This window comes from Falco peregrinus, chromosome Z, assembly GCF_023634155.1.
Source record: "Falco peregrinus isolate bFalPer1 chromosome Z, bFalPer1.pri, whole genome shotgun sequence".
Classification (NCBI taxonomy): Eukaryota; Metazoa; Chordata; class Aves; order Falconiformes; family Falconidae; genus Falco; species Falco peregrinus.
In genome coordinates this window covers 75,847,129-75,864,833 of record NC_073739.1, presented here as the reverse complement: position 1 = coordinate 75,864,833, position 17,705 = coordinate 75,847,129, and the positions used below count along the sequence as shown (strand labels likewise).

At 52.4% G+C, this 17,705-nt stretch overlaps 2 protein-coding genes and 1 pseudogene across 7 annotated transcripts in view; 2 read left to right on the top strand and 1 right to left on the bottom strand.

Moving 5' to 3' along the window:
- UBAP2 (ubiquitin associated protein 2) overlaps positions 1-17,705 on the bottom strand; it is a 117,863-nt gene that overhangs the window by 57,111 nt on the left and 43,047 nt on the right. For 3 of the 6 annotated variants that reach the window (XM_055790290.1, XM_055790292.1, XM_055790293.1), the window contains 5 exons: positions 15,978-16,161; positions 13,508-13,574; positions 11,991-12,186; positions 10,663-10,754; positions 9,857-9,907 (listed from right to left, as the gene is read on the bottom strand). In XM_055790290.1, the coding sequence (XP_055646265.1) occupies positions 9,857-9,907; positions 10,663-10,754; positions 11,991-12,186; positions 13,508-13,574; positions 15,978-16,161 (590 nt within the window). The remainder of the gene's footprint in view (positions 1-9,856; positions 9,908-10,662; positions 10,755-11,990; positions 12,187-13,507; positions 13,575-15,977; positions 16,162-17,705) is intronic. The other 3 variants (XM_055790291.1, XM_055790294.1, XM_055790295.1) reach the window with 1 other exon arrangement.
- LOC129782694 (interferon-like) lies at positions 605-1,311 on the top strand (annotated as a pseudogene).
- Positions 6,256-7,284, top strand: LOC129782685 (interferon-like). Its single transcript, XM_055790298.1, has one exon. The coding sequence runs from the start codon at positions 6,714-6,716 to the stop codon at positions 7,275-7,277; it is 564 nt and encodes a 187-aa protein (XP_055646273.1). The 5' UTR covers positions 6,256-6,713; the 3' UTR covers positions 7,278-7,284.

Below are 17,705 nucleotides of genomic sequence, written 5' to 3'. Positions count from 1 at the left end.
AAGCCGCCCCCACCCCCAGGCCCTCGCTCCAGGAGGGGGCTCCCCACGCTCTGACAAGTGACATCACTTCACAACCCTTCCCAACACGAAAAGGAAAGACCAGCTAAGACGAAAACAAAGGCCAGACACAAGTGAAAGGAAAACACACCACGGACAACACCAGGCCATTACAGGCGGAAAAGACACTTGGGCAGGAAGGGAAACTTCAGCTGCGGAGAAGAGGCACCACAGCTCGCCCTGCAGCCAACAGGGAAACCCTGACACACCTCCCCGGCACAGCTGCCCCCAGGGGCTCTGCCCCGGCGCTTGCGCATCCCCCCGCGCGACCACTACAGCCAACCTCCCCACGACACACCACCGCCAAAGCACCGCCACCGCTCTCCCCACCCACGGCCACCCCAACAACGCACTTCCCCAAGACCACCACAGCCACCAGCCAAAACTGAAAGCCACAGCCGGAAACTCGCTGCCATCGGAAAGCGAGGAAGGGGAAGCCGCCGCGCCACATAAAGCCGGCCACCCGGCACCACACCAAGCACAGCGACCACCCGCAACACCACCAAGCCTGCCCGGGCTCCTGCACAGCGACACCCACCCCACCACCATGACAGCGCCCGCAACCCCGCAGCCCCGCCTGACGCACGGCGCCACGCCGCTCCTGCTCCTCCTGACGGCTCTCGCCACCGCCCTCGCCTGCCACCACCTGCGGCCCGGCGACGACACCTTCCCCTGGGACGGCCTCCGGCTCCTCCAGGCCATGGCTCCCAGCCCGACACAGCCCTGCCAGCAACACCAGGCGCCCTTCCGCTTCCCCGACACCCTCCTCCACACCAGCCACCCACAGCAAGCCGCCGCCACCCGCCCTCCGCATCCTACAGCACCTCTTCCACACCCTCAGCAACGACAGCGCCCCACAACACTGGGACACCGGCGCGCGCCACCACCTCCTCAACCACCTACAGCACTACATCCAACGCCTGGAGCAATGCCCGACAGCCAGCGCCACGCTCTTCAAAAGGCAGCGACTCAGCATCGACAGGTACTTCACGCACATCCAGGACTTCCTCCACACCCACAACCACAGCGCCTGCGCCTGGGACCACGTCCGCCTCGAAGCTCGCGCCTGCTTCCAACGCCTCCACAACCTCACCCGCACCATGCGCCGTTAGCCCAAGCACCGCGGCCAACGCGCACGCGCACGGCCCCACCACACCGACAACAACACTTCTGGAGCCCCGGCGGACCCAGCCCCACCTCTCTCATCCCGCCTACCCTCAGCCACGCCAACAGCCGCTGCAGCAACGGCCCCGCGCCCTCCGCCCCCACTGACTGACCCCCTTATTTATACAACTCTTATTTATTGCCACCGCGGGACTTCACCTATTTATTCACCTATTTATTCACTCCACACAAAATAAAGACCTGTTGCAAAGACCTTGCCCAATGCATCTTGTCTCACAAGCACAAGGAACGAGCCTTCGGCGTGGCGCGAAGCCACCGCCACTCAGCACCTGCTCCAAGCCCTGCCCCACACGGGCTCTGCAGGCCCCGTGCCCACTCTCCCCCTTGACACCTCTCCCCAAGGAGGCGCTTTCCTCCACCTCTCTCAAAAACCTCTCCCAGGCTTTCAACAGCCAGCGTCACCCGAACCTCCGTGTCGGCCCGTCTCCTCCACAGTTCCCACCCCCCGCCCCGCTTTCCACCAACTGATCCTCAGCTCTGGAGGCCTCGCTAACAGGGAGGCCTCGCACCTCTTGCAGCGCGTCCACAGCAGGGCCACAGACACCGTCAGAGCCTTGCAACGCCTCTCCTGCGAGGAAAGGCTCAGAGAGATGGGCTTCTTCAGCCTGCAGCAGGGAAGGCCCCGCGGAGACCTTACTGCGGCCTTTCGGCACTTCCAGGGGGCTCACAAGAAAGATGGCCGACGACTCGGTCAAAGGGCCTGCAGCCACACCACAGCGGGGACTGGCTTCAAACCGAACGGGGGGCGGCTCACGCTCCGTACAAGGAAGGCAACACGCTGCGACCAACCGGGAGGCAAAACGCTACAACACGTTGCCCACAGAGGTGGGGCGCGCCCCGTCCCTGGAAACCTCCCAGGTCAGCCTGGACGGGGCTCTCAGAACCTCCTCTACTTGAGACGGCCCTGCCCCTTGCTGGCGGGTTGGGCCCGGCGACCTCTGAGGGTCCCTCCCAGCCCAACCCGACCCATCCCAAACCATGCCATGAGTCTAGGAGGGAGCGGCACGGCACAGACCCAACTCGGGGTCGCTGGCTCTTGCAGCTTCAGGCATTGCTCACCACAACTCTCTGCCTGCGCTGCTTCAAAACACCTTGCAGCGCCAACTCTGCTGTTCTAGGGCAACACGGACAAGGTCCAGCCGGCGACCTCCAACGTCAGCCTACCTCCTGCCGTGACGGCACCTACCTACGCCCAACCACCGTGCACGCGCCACCACCCCAAGCACTGCACCCTCCAACACAACGCTGCCTGACAACAGCGTGGCTCCCGGCCCGCCACCACCAACACCCTTCACACCTTTCCCCTGCTCCACACGCTTTCCGGAAACACGGGGCAGCCTCCCTCACGCAAGCACAATGCCATCCTCCCTCTTGCAAGGGACCTCAACAACTCAGCCAGCGCAACCTCCTCCTCCTGCCACTCCAGCTCCGCAGCTACGCTGGCTGCCCCGGCTCCACCTCCCGAGGACTCTTGGGCACCCCTCCTCTTCAGAGGAGCAGGGCCTCAGGCCATCCCAAACATGGGACCCTTCACTTACGGGCCACGGTTCCGTCTCCAGGCCCACCTCAGCCCCGGGGGCAGACAAAACACAAGACCCCGGGGATACAGGGGCGGGCACGTGCACCCACGGGACCACAGCCGGGCAGCCAAGGCGGCCAAGGCAGCAACAGCAACCGCAGCAAAACTCTTCCCTTCTTCCTCTTCCTTTTCCCTCAAGCCTTTCCTCCCCGTGCCCGTCAGCTTCAACGGGGCAGATCCATGCGGGAACACAGCCCACGCTCAAGTGCCTACCCCCAGAGCCACCTCCTCCCAAGCCGCCCCCACCCCCAGGCCCTCGCTCCAGGAGGGGGCTCCCCACGCTCTGACAAGTGACATCACTTCACAACCCTTCCCAACACGAAAAGGAAAGACCAGCTAAGACGAAAACAAAGGCCAGACACAAGTGAAAGGAAAACACACCACGGACAACACCAGGCCATTACAGGCGGAAAAGACACTTGGGCAGGAAGGGAAACTTCAGCTGCGGAGAAGAGGCACCACAGCTCGCCCTGCAGCCAACAGGGAAACCCTGACACACCTCCCCGGCACAGCTGCCCCCAGGGGCTCTGCCCCGGCGCTTGCGCATCCCCCGCGCGACCACTACAGCCAACCTCCCCACGACACACCACCGCCAAAGCACCGCCACCGCTCTCCCCCACCCACGGCCACCCCAACAACGCACTTCCCCAAGACCACCACAGCCACCAGCCAAAACTGAAAGCCACAGCCGGAAACTCGCTGCCATCGGAAAGCGAGGAAGGGGAAGCCGCCGCGCCACATAAAGCCGGCCACCCGGCACCACACCAAGCACAGCGACCACCCGCAACACCACCAAGCCTGCCCGGGCTCCTGCACAGCGACACCCACCCCACCACCATGACAGCGCCCGCAACCCCGCAGCCCCGCCTGACGCACGGCGCCACGCCGCTCCTGCTCCTCCTGACGGCTCTCGCCACCGCCCTCGCCTGCCACCACCTGCGGCCCGGCGACGACACCTTCCCCTGGGACGGCCTCCGGCTCCTCCAGGCCATGGCTCCCAGCCCGACACAGCCCTGCCAGCAACACCAGGCGCCCTTCCGCTTCCCCGACACCCTCCTCCACACCAGCCACCCACAGCAAGCCGCCGCCACCCGCCCTCCGCATCCTACAGCACCTCTTCCACACCCTCAGCAACGACAGCGCCCCACAACACTGGGACACCGGCGCGCGCCACCACCTCCTCAACCACCTACAGCACTACATCCAACGCCTGGAGCAATGCCCGACAGCCAGCGCCACGCTCTTCAAAAGGCAGCGACTCAGCATCGACAGGTACTTCACGCACATCCAGGACTTCCTCCACACCCACAACCACAGCGCCTGCGCCTGGGACCCACGTCCGCCTCGAAGCTCGCGCCTGCTTCCAACGCCTCCACAACCTCACCCGCACCATGCGCCGTTAGCCCAAGCACCGCGGCCAACGCGCACAGCGCACGGCCCCACCACACCGACAACAACACTTCTGGAGCCCCGGCGGACCCAGCCCCACCTCTCTCATCCCGCCTACCCTCAGCCACGCCAACAGCCGCTGCAGCAACGGCCCCGCGCCCTCCGCCCCCACTGACTGACCCCCTTATTTATACAACTCTTATTTATTGCCACCGCGGGACTTCACCTATTTATTCACCTATTTATTCACTCCACACAAAATAAAGACCTGTTGCAAAGACCTTGCCCAATGCATCTTGTCTCACAAGCACAAGGAACGAGCCTTCGGCGTGGCGCGAAGCCACCGCCACTCAGCACCTGCTCCAAGCCCTGCCCCACACGGGCTCTGCAGGCCCCGTGCCCACTCTCCCCCTTGACACCTCTCCCCAAGGAGGCGCTTTCCTCCACCTCTCTCAAAAACCTCTCCCAGGCTTTCAACAGCCAGCGTCACCCGAACCTCCGTGTCGGCCCGTCTCCTCCACAGTTCCCACCCCCCGCCCCGCTTTCCACCAACTGATCCTCAGCTCTGGAGGCCTCGCTAACAGGGAGGCCTCGCACCTCTTGCAGCGCGTCCACAGCAGGGCCACAGACACCGTCAGAGCCTTGCAACGCCTCTCCTGCGAGGAAAGGCTCAGAGAGATGGGCTTCTTCAGCCTGCAGCAGGGAAGGCCCCGCGGAGACCTTACTGCGGCCTTTCGGCACTTCCAGGGGGCTCACAAGAAAGATGGCCGACGACTCGGTCAAAGGGCCTGCAGCCACACCACAGCGGGGACTGGCTTCAAACCGAACGGGGGGCGGCTCACGCTCCGTACAAGGAAGGCAACACGCTGCGACCAACCGGGAGGCAAAACGCTGCAACACGTTGCCCACAGAGGTGGGGCGCGCCCCGTCCCTGGAAACCTCCCAGGTCAGCCTGGACGGGGCTCTCAGAACCTCCTCTACTTGAGACGGCCCTGCCCCTTGCTGGCGGGTTGGGCCCGGCGACCTCTGAGGGTCCCTCCCAGCCCAACCCGACCCATCCCAAACCATGCCATGAGTCTAGGAGGGAGCGGCACGGCACAGACCCAACTCGGGGTCGCTGGCTCTTGCAGCTTCAGGCATTGCTCACCACAACTCTCTGCCTGCGCTGCTTCAAAACACCTTGCAGCGCCAACTCTGCTGTTCTAGGGCAACACGGACAAGGTCCAGCCGGCGACCTCCAACGTCAGCCTACCTCCTGCCGTGACGGCACCTACCTACGCCCAACCACCGTGCACGCGCCACCACCCCAAGCACTGCACCCTCCAACACAACGCTGCCTGACAACAGCGTGGCTCCCGGCCCGCCACCACCAACACCCTTCACACCTTTCCCCTGCTCCACACGCTTTCCGGAAACACGGGGCAGCCTCCCTCACGCAAGCACAATGCCATCCTCCCTCTTGCAAGGGACCTCAACAACTCAGCCAGCGCAACCTCCTCCTCCTGCCACTCCAGCTCCGCAGCTACGCTGGCTGCCCCGGCTCCACCTCCCGAGGACTCTTGGGCACCCCTCCTCTTCAGAGGAGCAGGGCCTCAGGCCATCCCAAACATGGGACCCTTCACTTACGGGCCACGGTTCCGTCTCCAGGCCCACCTCAGCCCCGGGGGCAGACAAAACACAAGACCCCGGGGATACAGGGGCGGGCACGTGCACCCACGGGACCACAGCCGGGCAGCCAAGGCGGCCAAGGCAGCAACAGCAACCGCAGCAAAACTCTTCCCTTCTTCCTCTTCCTTTTCCCTCAAGCCTTTCCTCCCCGTGCCCGTCAGCTTCAACGGGGCAGATCCATGCGGGAACACAGCCCACGCTCAAGTGCCTACCCCCAGAGCCACCTCCTCCCAAGCCGCCCCCACCCCCAGGCCCTCGCTCCAGGAGGGGGCTCCCCACGCTCTGACAAGTGACATCACTTCACAACCCTTCCCAACACGAAAAGGAAAGACCAGCTAAGACGAAAACAAAGGCCAGACACAAGTGAAAGGAAAACACACCACGGACAACACCAGGCCATTACAGGCGGAAAAGACACTTGGGCAGGAAGGGAAACTTCAGCTGCGGAGAAGAGGCACCACAGCTCGCCCTGCAGCCAACAGGGAAACCCTGACACACCTCCCCGGCACAGCTGCCCCCAGGGGCTCTGCCCCGGCGCTTGCGCATCCCCCGCGCGACCACTACAGCCAACCTCCCCACGACACACCACCGCCAAAGCACCGCCACCGCTCTCCCCACCCACGGCCACCCCAACAACGCACTTCCCCAAGACCACCACAGCCACCAGCCAAAACTGAAAGCCACAGCCGGAAACTCGCTGCCATCGGAAAGCGAGGAAGGGGAAGCCGCCGCGCCACATAAAGCCGGCCACCCGGCACCACACCAAGCACAGCGACCACCCGCAACACCACCAAGCCTGCCCGGGCTCCTGCACAGCGACACCCACCCAACCACCATGACAGCGCCCGCAACCCCGCAGCCCCGCCTGACGCACGGCGCCACGCCGCTCCTGCTCCTCCTGACGGCTCTCGCCACCGCCCTCGCCTGCCACCACCTGCGGCCCGGCGACGACACCTTCCCCTGGGACGGCCTCCGGCTCCTCCAGGCCATGGCTCCCAGCCCGACACAGCCCTGCCAGCAACACCAGGCGCCCTTCCGCTTCCCCGACACCCTCCTCCACACCAGCCACCCACAGCAAGCCGCCGCCACCGCCCTCCGCATCCTACAGCACCTCTTCCACACCCTCAGCAACGACAGCGCCCCACAACACTGGGACACCGGCGCGCGCCACCACCTCCTCAACCACCTACAGCACTACATCCAACGCCTGGAGCAATGCCCGACAGCCAGCGCCACGCTCTTCAAAAGGCAGCGACTCAGCATCGACAGGTACTTCACGCACATCCAGGACTTCCTCCACACCCACAACCACAGCGCCTGCGCCTGGGACCACGTCCGCCTCGAAGCTCGCGCCTGCTTCCAACGCCTCCACAACCTCACCCGCACCATGCGCCGTTAGCCCAAGCACCGCGGCCAACGCGCACCGCGCACGGCCCCACCACACCGACAACAACACTTCTGGAGCCCCGGCGGACCCAGCCCCACCTCTCTCATCCCGCCTACCCTCAGCCACGCCAACAGCCGCTGCAGCAACGGCCCCGCGCCCTCCGCCCCCACTGACTGACCCCCTTATTTATACAACTCTTATTTATTGCCACCGCGGGACTTCACCTATTTATTCACCTATTTATTCACTCCACACAAAATAAAGACCTGTTGCAAAGACCTTGCCCAATGCATCTTGTCTCACAAGCACAAGGAACGAGCCTTCGGCGTGGCGCGAAGCCACCGCCACTCAGCACCTGCTCCAAGCCCTGCCCCACACGGGCTCTGCAGGCCCCGTGCCCACTCTCCCCCTTGACACCTCTCCCCAAGGAGGCGCTTTCCTCCACCTCTCTCAAAAACCTCTCCCAGGCTTTCAACAGCCAGCGTCACCCGAACCTCCGTGTCGGCCCGTCTCCTCCACAGTTCCCACCCCCCGCCCCGCTTTCCACCAACTGATCCTCAGCTCTGGAGGCCTCGCTAACAGGGAGGCCTCGCACCTCTTGCAGCGCGTCCACAGCAGGGCCACAGACACCGTCAGAGCCTTGCAACGCCTCTCCTGCGAGGAAAGGCTCAGAGAGATGGGCTTCTTCAGCCTGCAGCAGGGAAGGCCCCGCGGAGACCTTACTGCGGCCTTTCGGCACTTCCAGGGGGCTCACAAGAAAGATGGCCGACGACTCGGTCAAAGGGCCTGCAGCCACACCACAGCGGGGACTGGCTTCAAACCGAACGGGGGGCGGCTCACGCTCCGTACAAGGAAGGCAACACGCTGCGACCAACCGGGAGGCAAAACGCTGCAACACGTTGCCCACAGAGGTGGGGCGCGCCCCGTCCCTGGAAACCTCCCAGGTCAGCCTGGACGGGGCTCTCAGAACCTCCTCTACTTGAGACGGCCCTGCCCCTTGCTGGCGGGTTGGGCCCGGCGACCTCTGAGGGTCCCTCCCAGCCCAACCCGACCCATCCCAAACCATGCCATGAGTCTAGGAGGGAGCGGCACGGCACAGACCCAACTCGGGGTCGCTGGCTCTTGCAGCTTCAGGCATTGCTCACCACAACTCTCTGCCTGCGCTGCTTCAAAACACCTTGCAGCGCCAACTCTGCTGTTCTAGGGCAACACGGACAAGGTCCAGCCGGCGACCTCCAACGTCAGCCTACCTCCTGCCGTGACGGCACCTACCTACGCCCAACCACCGTGCACGCGCCACCACCCCAAGCACTGCACCCTCCAACACAACGCTGCCTGACAACAGCGTGGCTCCCGGCCCGCCACCACCAACACCCTTCACACCTTTCCCCTGCTCCACACGCTTTCCGGAAACACGGGGCAGCCTCCCTCACGCAAGCACAATGCCATCCTCCCTCTTGCAAGGGACCTCAACAACTCAGCCAGCGCAACCTCCTCCTCCTGCCACTCCAGCTCCGCAGCTACGCTGGCTGCCCCGGCTCCACCTCCCGAGGACTCTTGGGCACCCCTCCTCTTCAGAGGAGCAGGGCCTCAGGCCATCCCAAACATGGGACCCTTCACTTACGGGCCACGGTTCCGTCTCCAGGCCCACCTCAGCCCCGGGGGCAGACAAAACACAAGACCCCGGGGATACAGGGGCGGGCACGTGCACCCACGGGACCACAGCCGGGCAGCCAAGGCGGCCAAGGCAGCAACAGCAACCGCAGCAAAACTGGGGGTGTTACATGGTTTGATTCTGTGAAAAGTTGCTAGAAGCTTCCCTTGTTTCTAAGAGACCCAATGCCAGTGACTTCCAGTATGTCCCAACCACTGGCCAAGGGCAAGTCCATCACTGGAAGTGACTGTCTTAGCACCTCTATGATAATATATTTATAAGAAGGGGAAAATAGAAACCCATTTACATACTACCAAGCTTTCTTTCCAGGTTCCTTATCCTAGTTTTCTGAAAAGAAAATTCTTCACCATTTTGCAGTCTAGGCTAAGGGTCTTTTTCCATCTGTGTTGCAGCTCAGCATCTCTCACATGCCATTTACATTCTGTACCCAGGTAAGGAAAAAATACTGCATATACTTTCCCTCCCACAGCTCTTCTGCTTTTGCTGCCATGATGCATATGCAAAGACCTCCAGCTATGAGCACCTCCAAAACCTGTCAGATGCACCAACTGGCTTCCAATTTGTGTACTTGCTGTTCAACGCTATCTCTCGGAGAAAGAAAACATTCACATTCAGATTTCAACTAGATTTGACAAGATGTCACACTGGTGGTACAACACTTAAAAATTTCTCCACTCAAAAACAGATAGCACACTTGCTTCTATCTACAGAATTTGCAGATGGACAAATTCATGATGCAACAGTTGCTCTGTATCAATTTACACCATCCAGAGAAACTGTGGATATTTAAAGAAACATAATACAGAACATAAGGATAAGCTCTTAATCACCATTAAATGAACCAATTTGTGTTGCACAAATGATCAACATTGAAGATAAATGGTTTAAAACTAAATAAACAAAGCCATTTACTTACCATTGGCAGCCTGGATTGAAGCATCTGGAGATCATCATAACCATAAATCTGCTTGAAGACAGATAAAAATACAACAACGTTGTAACATTTTTTTCTGATGCTGACCAATTTGAGGGTTTGACCTAGAACCGATGTATTTTAAAGGTGTACAGTTATACATCACATTGTGCCATCATGGTGCACTGTAGCATTTTAAGGGAAGTAGAGCTAAGCTTAAAATGCCTTGTCACTTTGATGTTGTTTCTTTGCTGCTATCATTACTTCTGAGAACAGTAGGATTTAAGATTTCATGACTAGACCACAAAGCAACCTACGGCATCTGCTTACATTCAGTGTGACACAGAAATACAATTAGAGTAACATTTCTGATTCAAGAAATAGATAACCAAAAATATGTTGATCCTGGTCAGACATCAAAAAGCTATGTGCAATCTTTAGAAGTATGACAGAAAGGAGAAATGGCACACTTCAATCATTACTATAGTAAATTCATTCCAGTAACACAAACCTGAATGAGTCTAATTTTACTCAAAGGGCCTGAAACCTGATAACCACTGAAAACTACAGCAACATGCATGTTTAGCGTCAACAGCAGCCAAATCAGGTCTGTACCAACAGTTCTGCAGTCTACTGTCAACAGTAAACCCCCAAAAAATGTATTTTGTACGTTCTTCAGCATTTGGAACAAGAATCCCAGGTGCAACATGTGCCAACAGGAATGCCTTGGCATAGACAGCAGCAGGACTGGAGCGCCCGTCTGCACCAAGGGTTAAGCAGTCAAGGACAGAAACAATTAAATTGCTTACTGGGTAGGCAGGCAGAAGTCCTCCAGGTCCCACAATATATTGGTTGTGCAACAAGGGTGGTACACCTTGGGGCAGGTTTGGGGGAGCTTTGCCTGTAGAATTAAAAATAGAGACACTTTAACAAGCCTTTGTAAAAGAAAAGGCTTCAGCATTGAGACAAGAGAGCTCACAAGCCCTGGTGGCTGCACTGGCATAGTTTGTAAAGAGCAGAAATAAGCAGAAGAATTTGTGCTCCTTGATGAAAATGCTCAAAATAGCCTGAAGAGTTTCACCATGCCTCAAGGATGGGAAAGGACAGGCTACTTCAGACAAAAAACAGTCCATCAAAGAACAGTCTGATTTTGTCATTTACTTGGTCCAAGAGGATTACAAGAATTACAGAAACTTCTCCTTTCCTCAGTCCTCTCCTGAAGGCAAAATTCAGACATCATTTTCAATATAAGAGAGCAAATTCTCTCCTTTCATTTTCTGCTCTGTCAACACATTTCCCCTTATCACCAGTAATAGACTAGAAAGCACTAAATGGTGCCAGCCCACTTTTTGTTTGTGACTTGCTGCAGCTGAGAATAGCGAAGAGCCAAAACTGAAACAGTTCCATTTGCTTCCATGAAGCAGTGCTAGGAAGCAGAAGAGAAAAAAATAAAAAGATAAAGACACCTTGAGCAGTCATCAGACAGTTCATTTACAAGGTATGGGAAGCAGAAATGAGAAATCCTTCCCTAAGCAAGTTTGATTTTAATACTTAAATCATTCACTTCCCTCCATCTTTCTTTTTAGCAGTTCAGGTTGATTACAGAAGCAAGAGAGAATTTAGCATTCTTTCACTGCAGTGCAAGAAGCCTCCCCACCTTCCCCCACTGTGGGCCCTTTTTCTGAAGTGGTACTTGCTGTGGAATGACCCAGACATCAGAAACTTTTTTCCTTTCTGTAGATGTGGCAGTAATGATGTGGCATATGATAATGAGGACACTGCAGTATATTTTGATGCTGCCAAATGAATTCAAGTCACAGAGAAGACTGAAATTAAAGCTATACAATTAGAGCTGATAAAACCTGGAATACAAACCGGGCAAATCTCCTACCCTAAAACTTCCCAAGTCAGAACTGCTCTGATGTCTATTTATAAAGTTCTTCAGGGATGGAATGTGCTATATAAATGCACATAACACCCTAACAAATATTTCAAATACACAAAAAGAGGCAACTTTATTTTGTAAAGCATGCTGAAAATGCTCGTCAAGTGTCAATTTCTTAGCATAATTATGGCTGGTGAGATGCTCAGCTGACAGCTCTGCTAACTGAATCCCACAGGATCTGTTATTGCAAACCTGAAGACACTAAGGGAGCTGCCCGTGTGGTAGCAGCTGGTATAGACACACTGGTAACGCTGAGGCCAAGGCTGTTCGTAGTGTTCATACTGCTTGCCATGCTGACAACCGAAGAGGTGGTGCTAGTGGCTGAGGTTGAAGCAGTTGAAAAGGTTGTTGAGGGCTGGAGCGAAGCTGCGTTCTCAACACTAGTGTGCTAGAAAGGAGACAAAAAGAAAGAGGACCACAGAGCAAATAAACCAGTGGAAGATGCTGGGGGGCGGGGGGAAATGAATAAGCCCTCTGAGAATTTTTTAAGTAACGCCAGCATATGCAAAAGATATGCATCATCCATATACCAAGGAAGCAACTCAGCTGCACGCTTCTGATCTTTAAGTATTCAAATTACAACTTGAGTTAAATTCAAACCACTGTATCATCACAAAATTGTATCCAGTAACTCAAGCATCACTTCACTGTATTATTTCTTGCCCTTTGCTTGCATACTCCTTTAAGCTAGTACATGTTGTATTCAGTAAAATCCTATATTCTTCCAAGACAGTATTTGTTTTCAAAATACAGTACACTGCTATTGTGATTTCCCCAATGCACTTGTGGAAAGTTATTGAAGATTAAAAATGCAGTGCCCCACAACAGAGTCAATGTGGTTAGCTGAAACACAGACCAGATGTATTACAGGAACACATGAGGATAAAGAAGTTGCTGGTTTGAATCCAGTACACTACAGTGCCTTAGTTGGAAGCTTATGACACTTTCAAAACAGTGTCATCAACACACAGCAGCCAAAACACCTTTGAGAGCAGAAAAGGATGACATTTGATATGTGTGAATTTTGAAGTTACATATTCAGTAGGGATGGAGCATTAGGAACAAAAGCACAGACATAAAGAAAAGCAGTAACTTATCTTCACACCCTAACTGGGATTGTACAGAAGTACCCCATCCCAGAACAACACAGCATCTTCTCTGACTTTTGGTTGTGCAACCTCATCTAGAACACTACGTTTGATACCATTTGCCTTACCTCACGCAAATACACAGGTGACAACAACGCCACATGGTAAACCCCGAAAATCATCTGTCATGAGGCATTTTTCATGACATGTATCATTCCATCACCTGCATTTTGCTAGCTAATCTCTCCATTGGATACTGCTAACAGTCCACATTTTGGAGCAGTTTCAGACAGCCAGTTCTAGAAATTTTTTTTTCAAAAACAAAACAGATTTGTTACAAGAAAATTTTTCTTTATTCCATCCCCCCTTGCTGGCACAAAAATTTCCTCTGCAGTTGTGACTGGCGAGTCTCTGTAATAGCTGTTTCCAATACCATACAAACCACAAGTGGTAAAGCCTCTGTTTTTACCACTAGAGGGCTGGCAGTCCATCTTCCCTGACACAAGGCTCTTCGTTCCAGTTCTTACTGTGCTAGGACACAATGAACCTTAAGAGAGGACCTTAATCATCACATAAACTAACTATATGCCAAACATCTGCTGACATGCAAATAAGACTTACTGCATGTGATGCGCTTGAAGACAACACTGAGGCAGGAGAGAGGCTGCTCTGATGACTGGAAAGGGAGCTAGAAAGAAATTGCAAAGCATTAATAAAATTAATTTTTCATAGAACTGTATTTAATATATGTCTGTCTGCATATATACAAGAGTAGGTAGTAGGATGTTAAAGAAAACCTTGTCTGTAGGGGTGTGTGTGTGTATATATATATATACATGCACACATGCATATGCATATATATGTGCCTATATATATGCACATCCCGGCATTTTTTTCCTTTAACCAATACCCTACTACCCCTTAATGAGAACATCTGAAGTACAGAGACAACTATTACTAACAAGAAACATCTAAACCAGCATTAATTTGTATTTATCAATTTACTATACTTTTAGAAAAACAGTTGCTTCAGGAATTATGTAGCAATGACTCCAAGAGACAGAAAGTCCAAAACCAGAGAGAGGGTGGTTCACACAACACACTGCTTGCTTCTCATTCCCTCCCTAAACAACTGCTGCTGCCTAATTAACAGATGTTAATTAGGTGAGGCAGTGCTTTGGTTTAATTCACTATGGTACTTTTCAGATTCTCTAACCTGCATAATAATGTCAGTTCAACCAATTAGAACTGCAGCATATTTGCCCCATAACTGTTAAAAGCCCCAACACATTCTCAAAAGGCAGGGCTCAAAAAACCCAGCAACTGAAGAATATCCGTGACAGCCCAGAAGTTAGCCATACCACTACAAGATCTGGTAATTTAATCACGGTCGGGTCATACCCCACAAAAAGCCATTTTCTCTTTGAAAAGGTGAATCTGAACTATCTGTTCAGTTTTATACAAACACTATAATATATGAAAATAAAGAATCCGCTGGTGAAAAACATCTGCAGATAACTGTTTCAGGAAGCAACGGTGCTTTAGCATCACTTTTTTCCCTAGCTGACCAGGCCCTCTGAACTTCTGGCAGCAACAGTAGCACCAACAATTCGCCCACAATCCAAAAATCTTTAAATGTCTCCATGAAAGGTGACTGAAACTGGTTTTTAAACTGTTTAAATGTTTTACACTGGCAAACATTATAACCTACATTCAAGGTCAACACTGAACAAAGGCAAAAAACCCAAATCCTTAAAAAAAAATACAAATTGTTTAGTGCTCAAAAGGCCCCTCCCTGTGAAATCAGAAGCATCAGAGATCCTTACCATAACAAGTTTTCCAGTATTCTCTACAGAAATAGCCAGAAGAAAATAAAGCAAAGAAAACAAAGCTGCAAGCTAGATTATATGCTCTAATTTGAGGGCAAACACTTCTCATAGCTCTTCAACATGTGGGATCAGAATAAATCTTGGCAGTTTCATACACTAATTTTACTTCGATGCTTTAAAACTGTTCCACATCTGCAGGAATTACGACCACATCACTTCAGGCAGCAAGGAAAGAAACAGTTCTGTCCAACACACAGTTTTAAACCACTCTCTTGTCCAGTCTCCTCAGCTTTTCTAATAAACCTTAATTTACCATCTGACCTATGGCAGAGACACAGACAAGGGCTGCCAACACAACCAAGCTTGGAATTCAGGCATCATCTTTTCATGGCACTTGGTATGTGCCCAAGAGCATCAACCCTTTAACTAAAATTTCTACCAATGTGGGGAGATGATGTTTCTAATGTGAATGGAGTAATTCTTGTTGACACATTTACCATTTACTCAACAGAAACCACTAGTGTATTAAAAGAGAATCAACAATGTCCTAGCTGTGAAACAGTAAAAAAACCCCTGATATCCCATCGAATCAGTTTCTTACATTAATATAGTACGAGGATGAGTATTAAAAACGTAACTCTACAAGTACAGCCTCACAATGTCACCTGCCTGGGGACGAAGCTCCAATAACAGGCACTGAGAAAATCAGACACAGTGCAAATGAGCTAAGCTGTGCTCCATGCACTTCCAGGAACACCACCCCAGTATTTCAAAATACCTTAAGGAAATGTCTTTGAAAAAGAAAATACACACCTCCCCTGTGGAATTATTTCTGGTTTTTTATTTTAAGAAATACATATATGAATAAAATTACAGTGTTTCAAAATTAGCCAGGAAGTAAACCGTTAAGGAATGATTTCAAACATACAACACTACACAAACAGCAGGCACTGCGAACAAAGCTGGAAAATCAACATGGGGGAGTCTATGTAGCTGGTATGACTGAAGCAAGAGCCCCTTGAACCACAAAGTTGTTCATATACTATGAAAACATGAGGCAGCAGCTGCTCTGTTATTAAGAGGCAGCCCAGAGCTCATACTTCACAACTAGAAACATCCCGGTCTCTTCTGAAACTCTCATAATTCTAGTTAATGTCGGAAAAGGGTATCCCCGTGTCTGACAGCCCCATACACAATCATCCTTACATTCACCCTTTCCCCAGAATTGAACTCCTTTCAGTTCATCAGAATTCCTACCGTACCTGCTTAACTGGGAAAGTGAGCTGCTGGCCAAATCACTGGACTGAGGCAAGCTGGGCAACGTTGCCGGGTGCTGCGATGCTGAAGGCAGAAGCGAAGCAGTGGTGGATACCACACTAGGCAGAGAACCAGCAGAAGGTAGTGAGGGAGAAGGCTCTGTCTTAGGCGCTGGAACTGATGAAGTAGCTGCAACAATTTAAAAAGAGGTATTCAGACAAATTTCAGGACAACTGACACCCCAGCCTAGATTCAGGAACACAGTATTCTCCCCTTGTTTTACAAAAACCTGACCATTAAGAACCAGTAACAGTATCAGGCAATCTGGCTATTAATGAAAATTCAAACACAGAACTATCATTTTTTCCCCTTTTAAGCTCTTAACCTACAACAGAATTATAATTTTCGCTGCTACACATGTAGTGAACTACAGCCTTCTGCATTTCACCTCCCGCTATCTGGATTACTAGCTTCTGCTCACAAGTTAATTATAATTTTAAAATTCCTTGCATTTGTTTCTGCAAACAAAAGCAATTTATGCTTTTCAAGGCACTGTACAAATCTGCTTTTACCTACAGCTCTATTTCTTCATTCCAACCTGCACTGCACCTTTGATGATCAAGACCGAGATCACTGGAGTATAAGGGCACATACAAATTTCCAGTTTGGAGTACTCAATCAAATGTGTGATGCAGTAGGATAAAAGAAGCTACAATAGGAGGCCACAATTGAGCACAGCATTAAACATATTTAATGGCTGAAGAGTTGTCAAATATTGGCTTACTTTATTTGACCTAGATAACAATAAGTGGTTAGCTTTAGTACTACTTTTTAGGCCACACAGAGCAAAACTCATTTACCACAGATGTGCCTCTCCAAAGGATCACTATACTGCAATGAGACACGGAACAATTCGACTGCCCAAGATGATTCCCAGCTGTTTCTACGCTTACTTTTTGTCCTGCAAACATACTATAAAGAATTCAAAGGTACTACAAAGAATTAGAGGCATTCACCCACCAATAAGAAACAGAAAGAGGGCTGAGCCCTGCTTCCATGCCACACCAGAGGCCACTACCCAATGGAGCATCACTAACTTGCAATGCACTTAAAGACAGTTTTAGAACGGTCACCAAACAGAAGTCAGATATACACTTATTCACATTGCTGGATTGGTTCCCTCACTGAGTAACCCAAGTCAGGTTGCTGGACTGGGTGCTGTGCAAACAGAAATCAAGCAATGCTGGCTTTGGCAATTAGTATAAGGGTAACTGACAACAGAAAAGGAAAATTAATGACAAACAGAAACATAGTTATGAAAGCAGCAACTGTATCACCTGGTATCTCCTGGCAAGATTAATATAAAAATATGTAATTAACATTTACAATTCTCAACACATTTAGAGCAGGGTTCCCTTCCTGAAGTAAAAGTAGACGTCCTCAATACAAGGGACGGAATCACCATGTTCACTAAGAGCCCTCACAAGATGCCCAAACACAATGTGTAAGACAAAGAAAAGTAGGAGACAAGCGGGATGGTCAGAATTATAATGCCCCAGCAATGATTTGAACTAAGGCTTTAAGAAACATGAGATCTGGATATTTAGGATTAAAAGAAAATATGAGAGATAACAAATAAGAATATTGAAGTTAAGAGAGAATTTCAAAATCATTTGGATGTATGAAATGGATACGTAAAAGAAGAGTGACTCTAGTTTATGTGCTTGTTACAG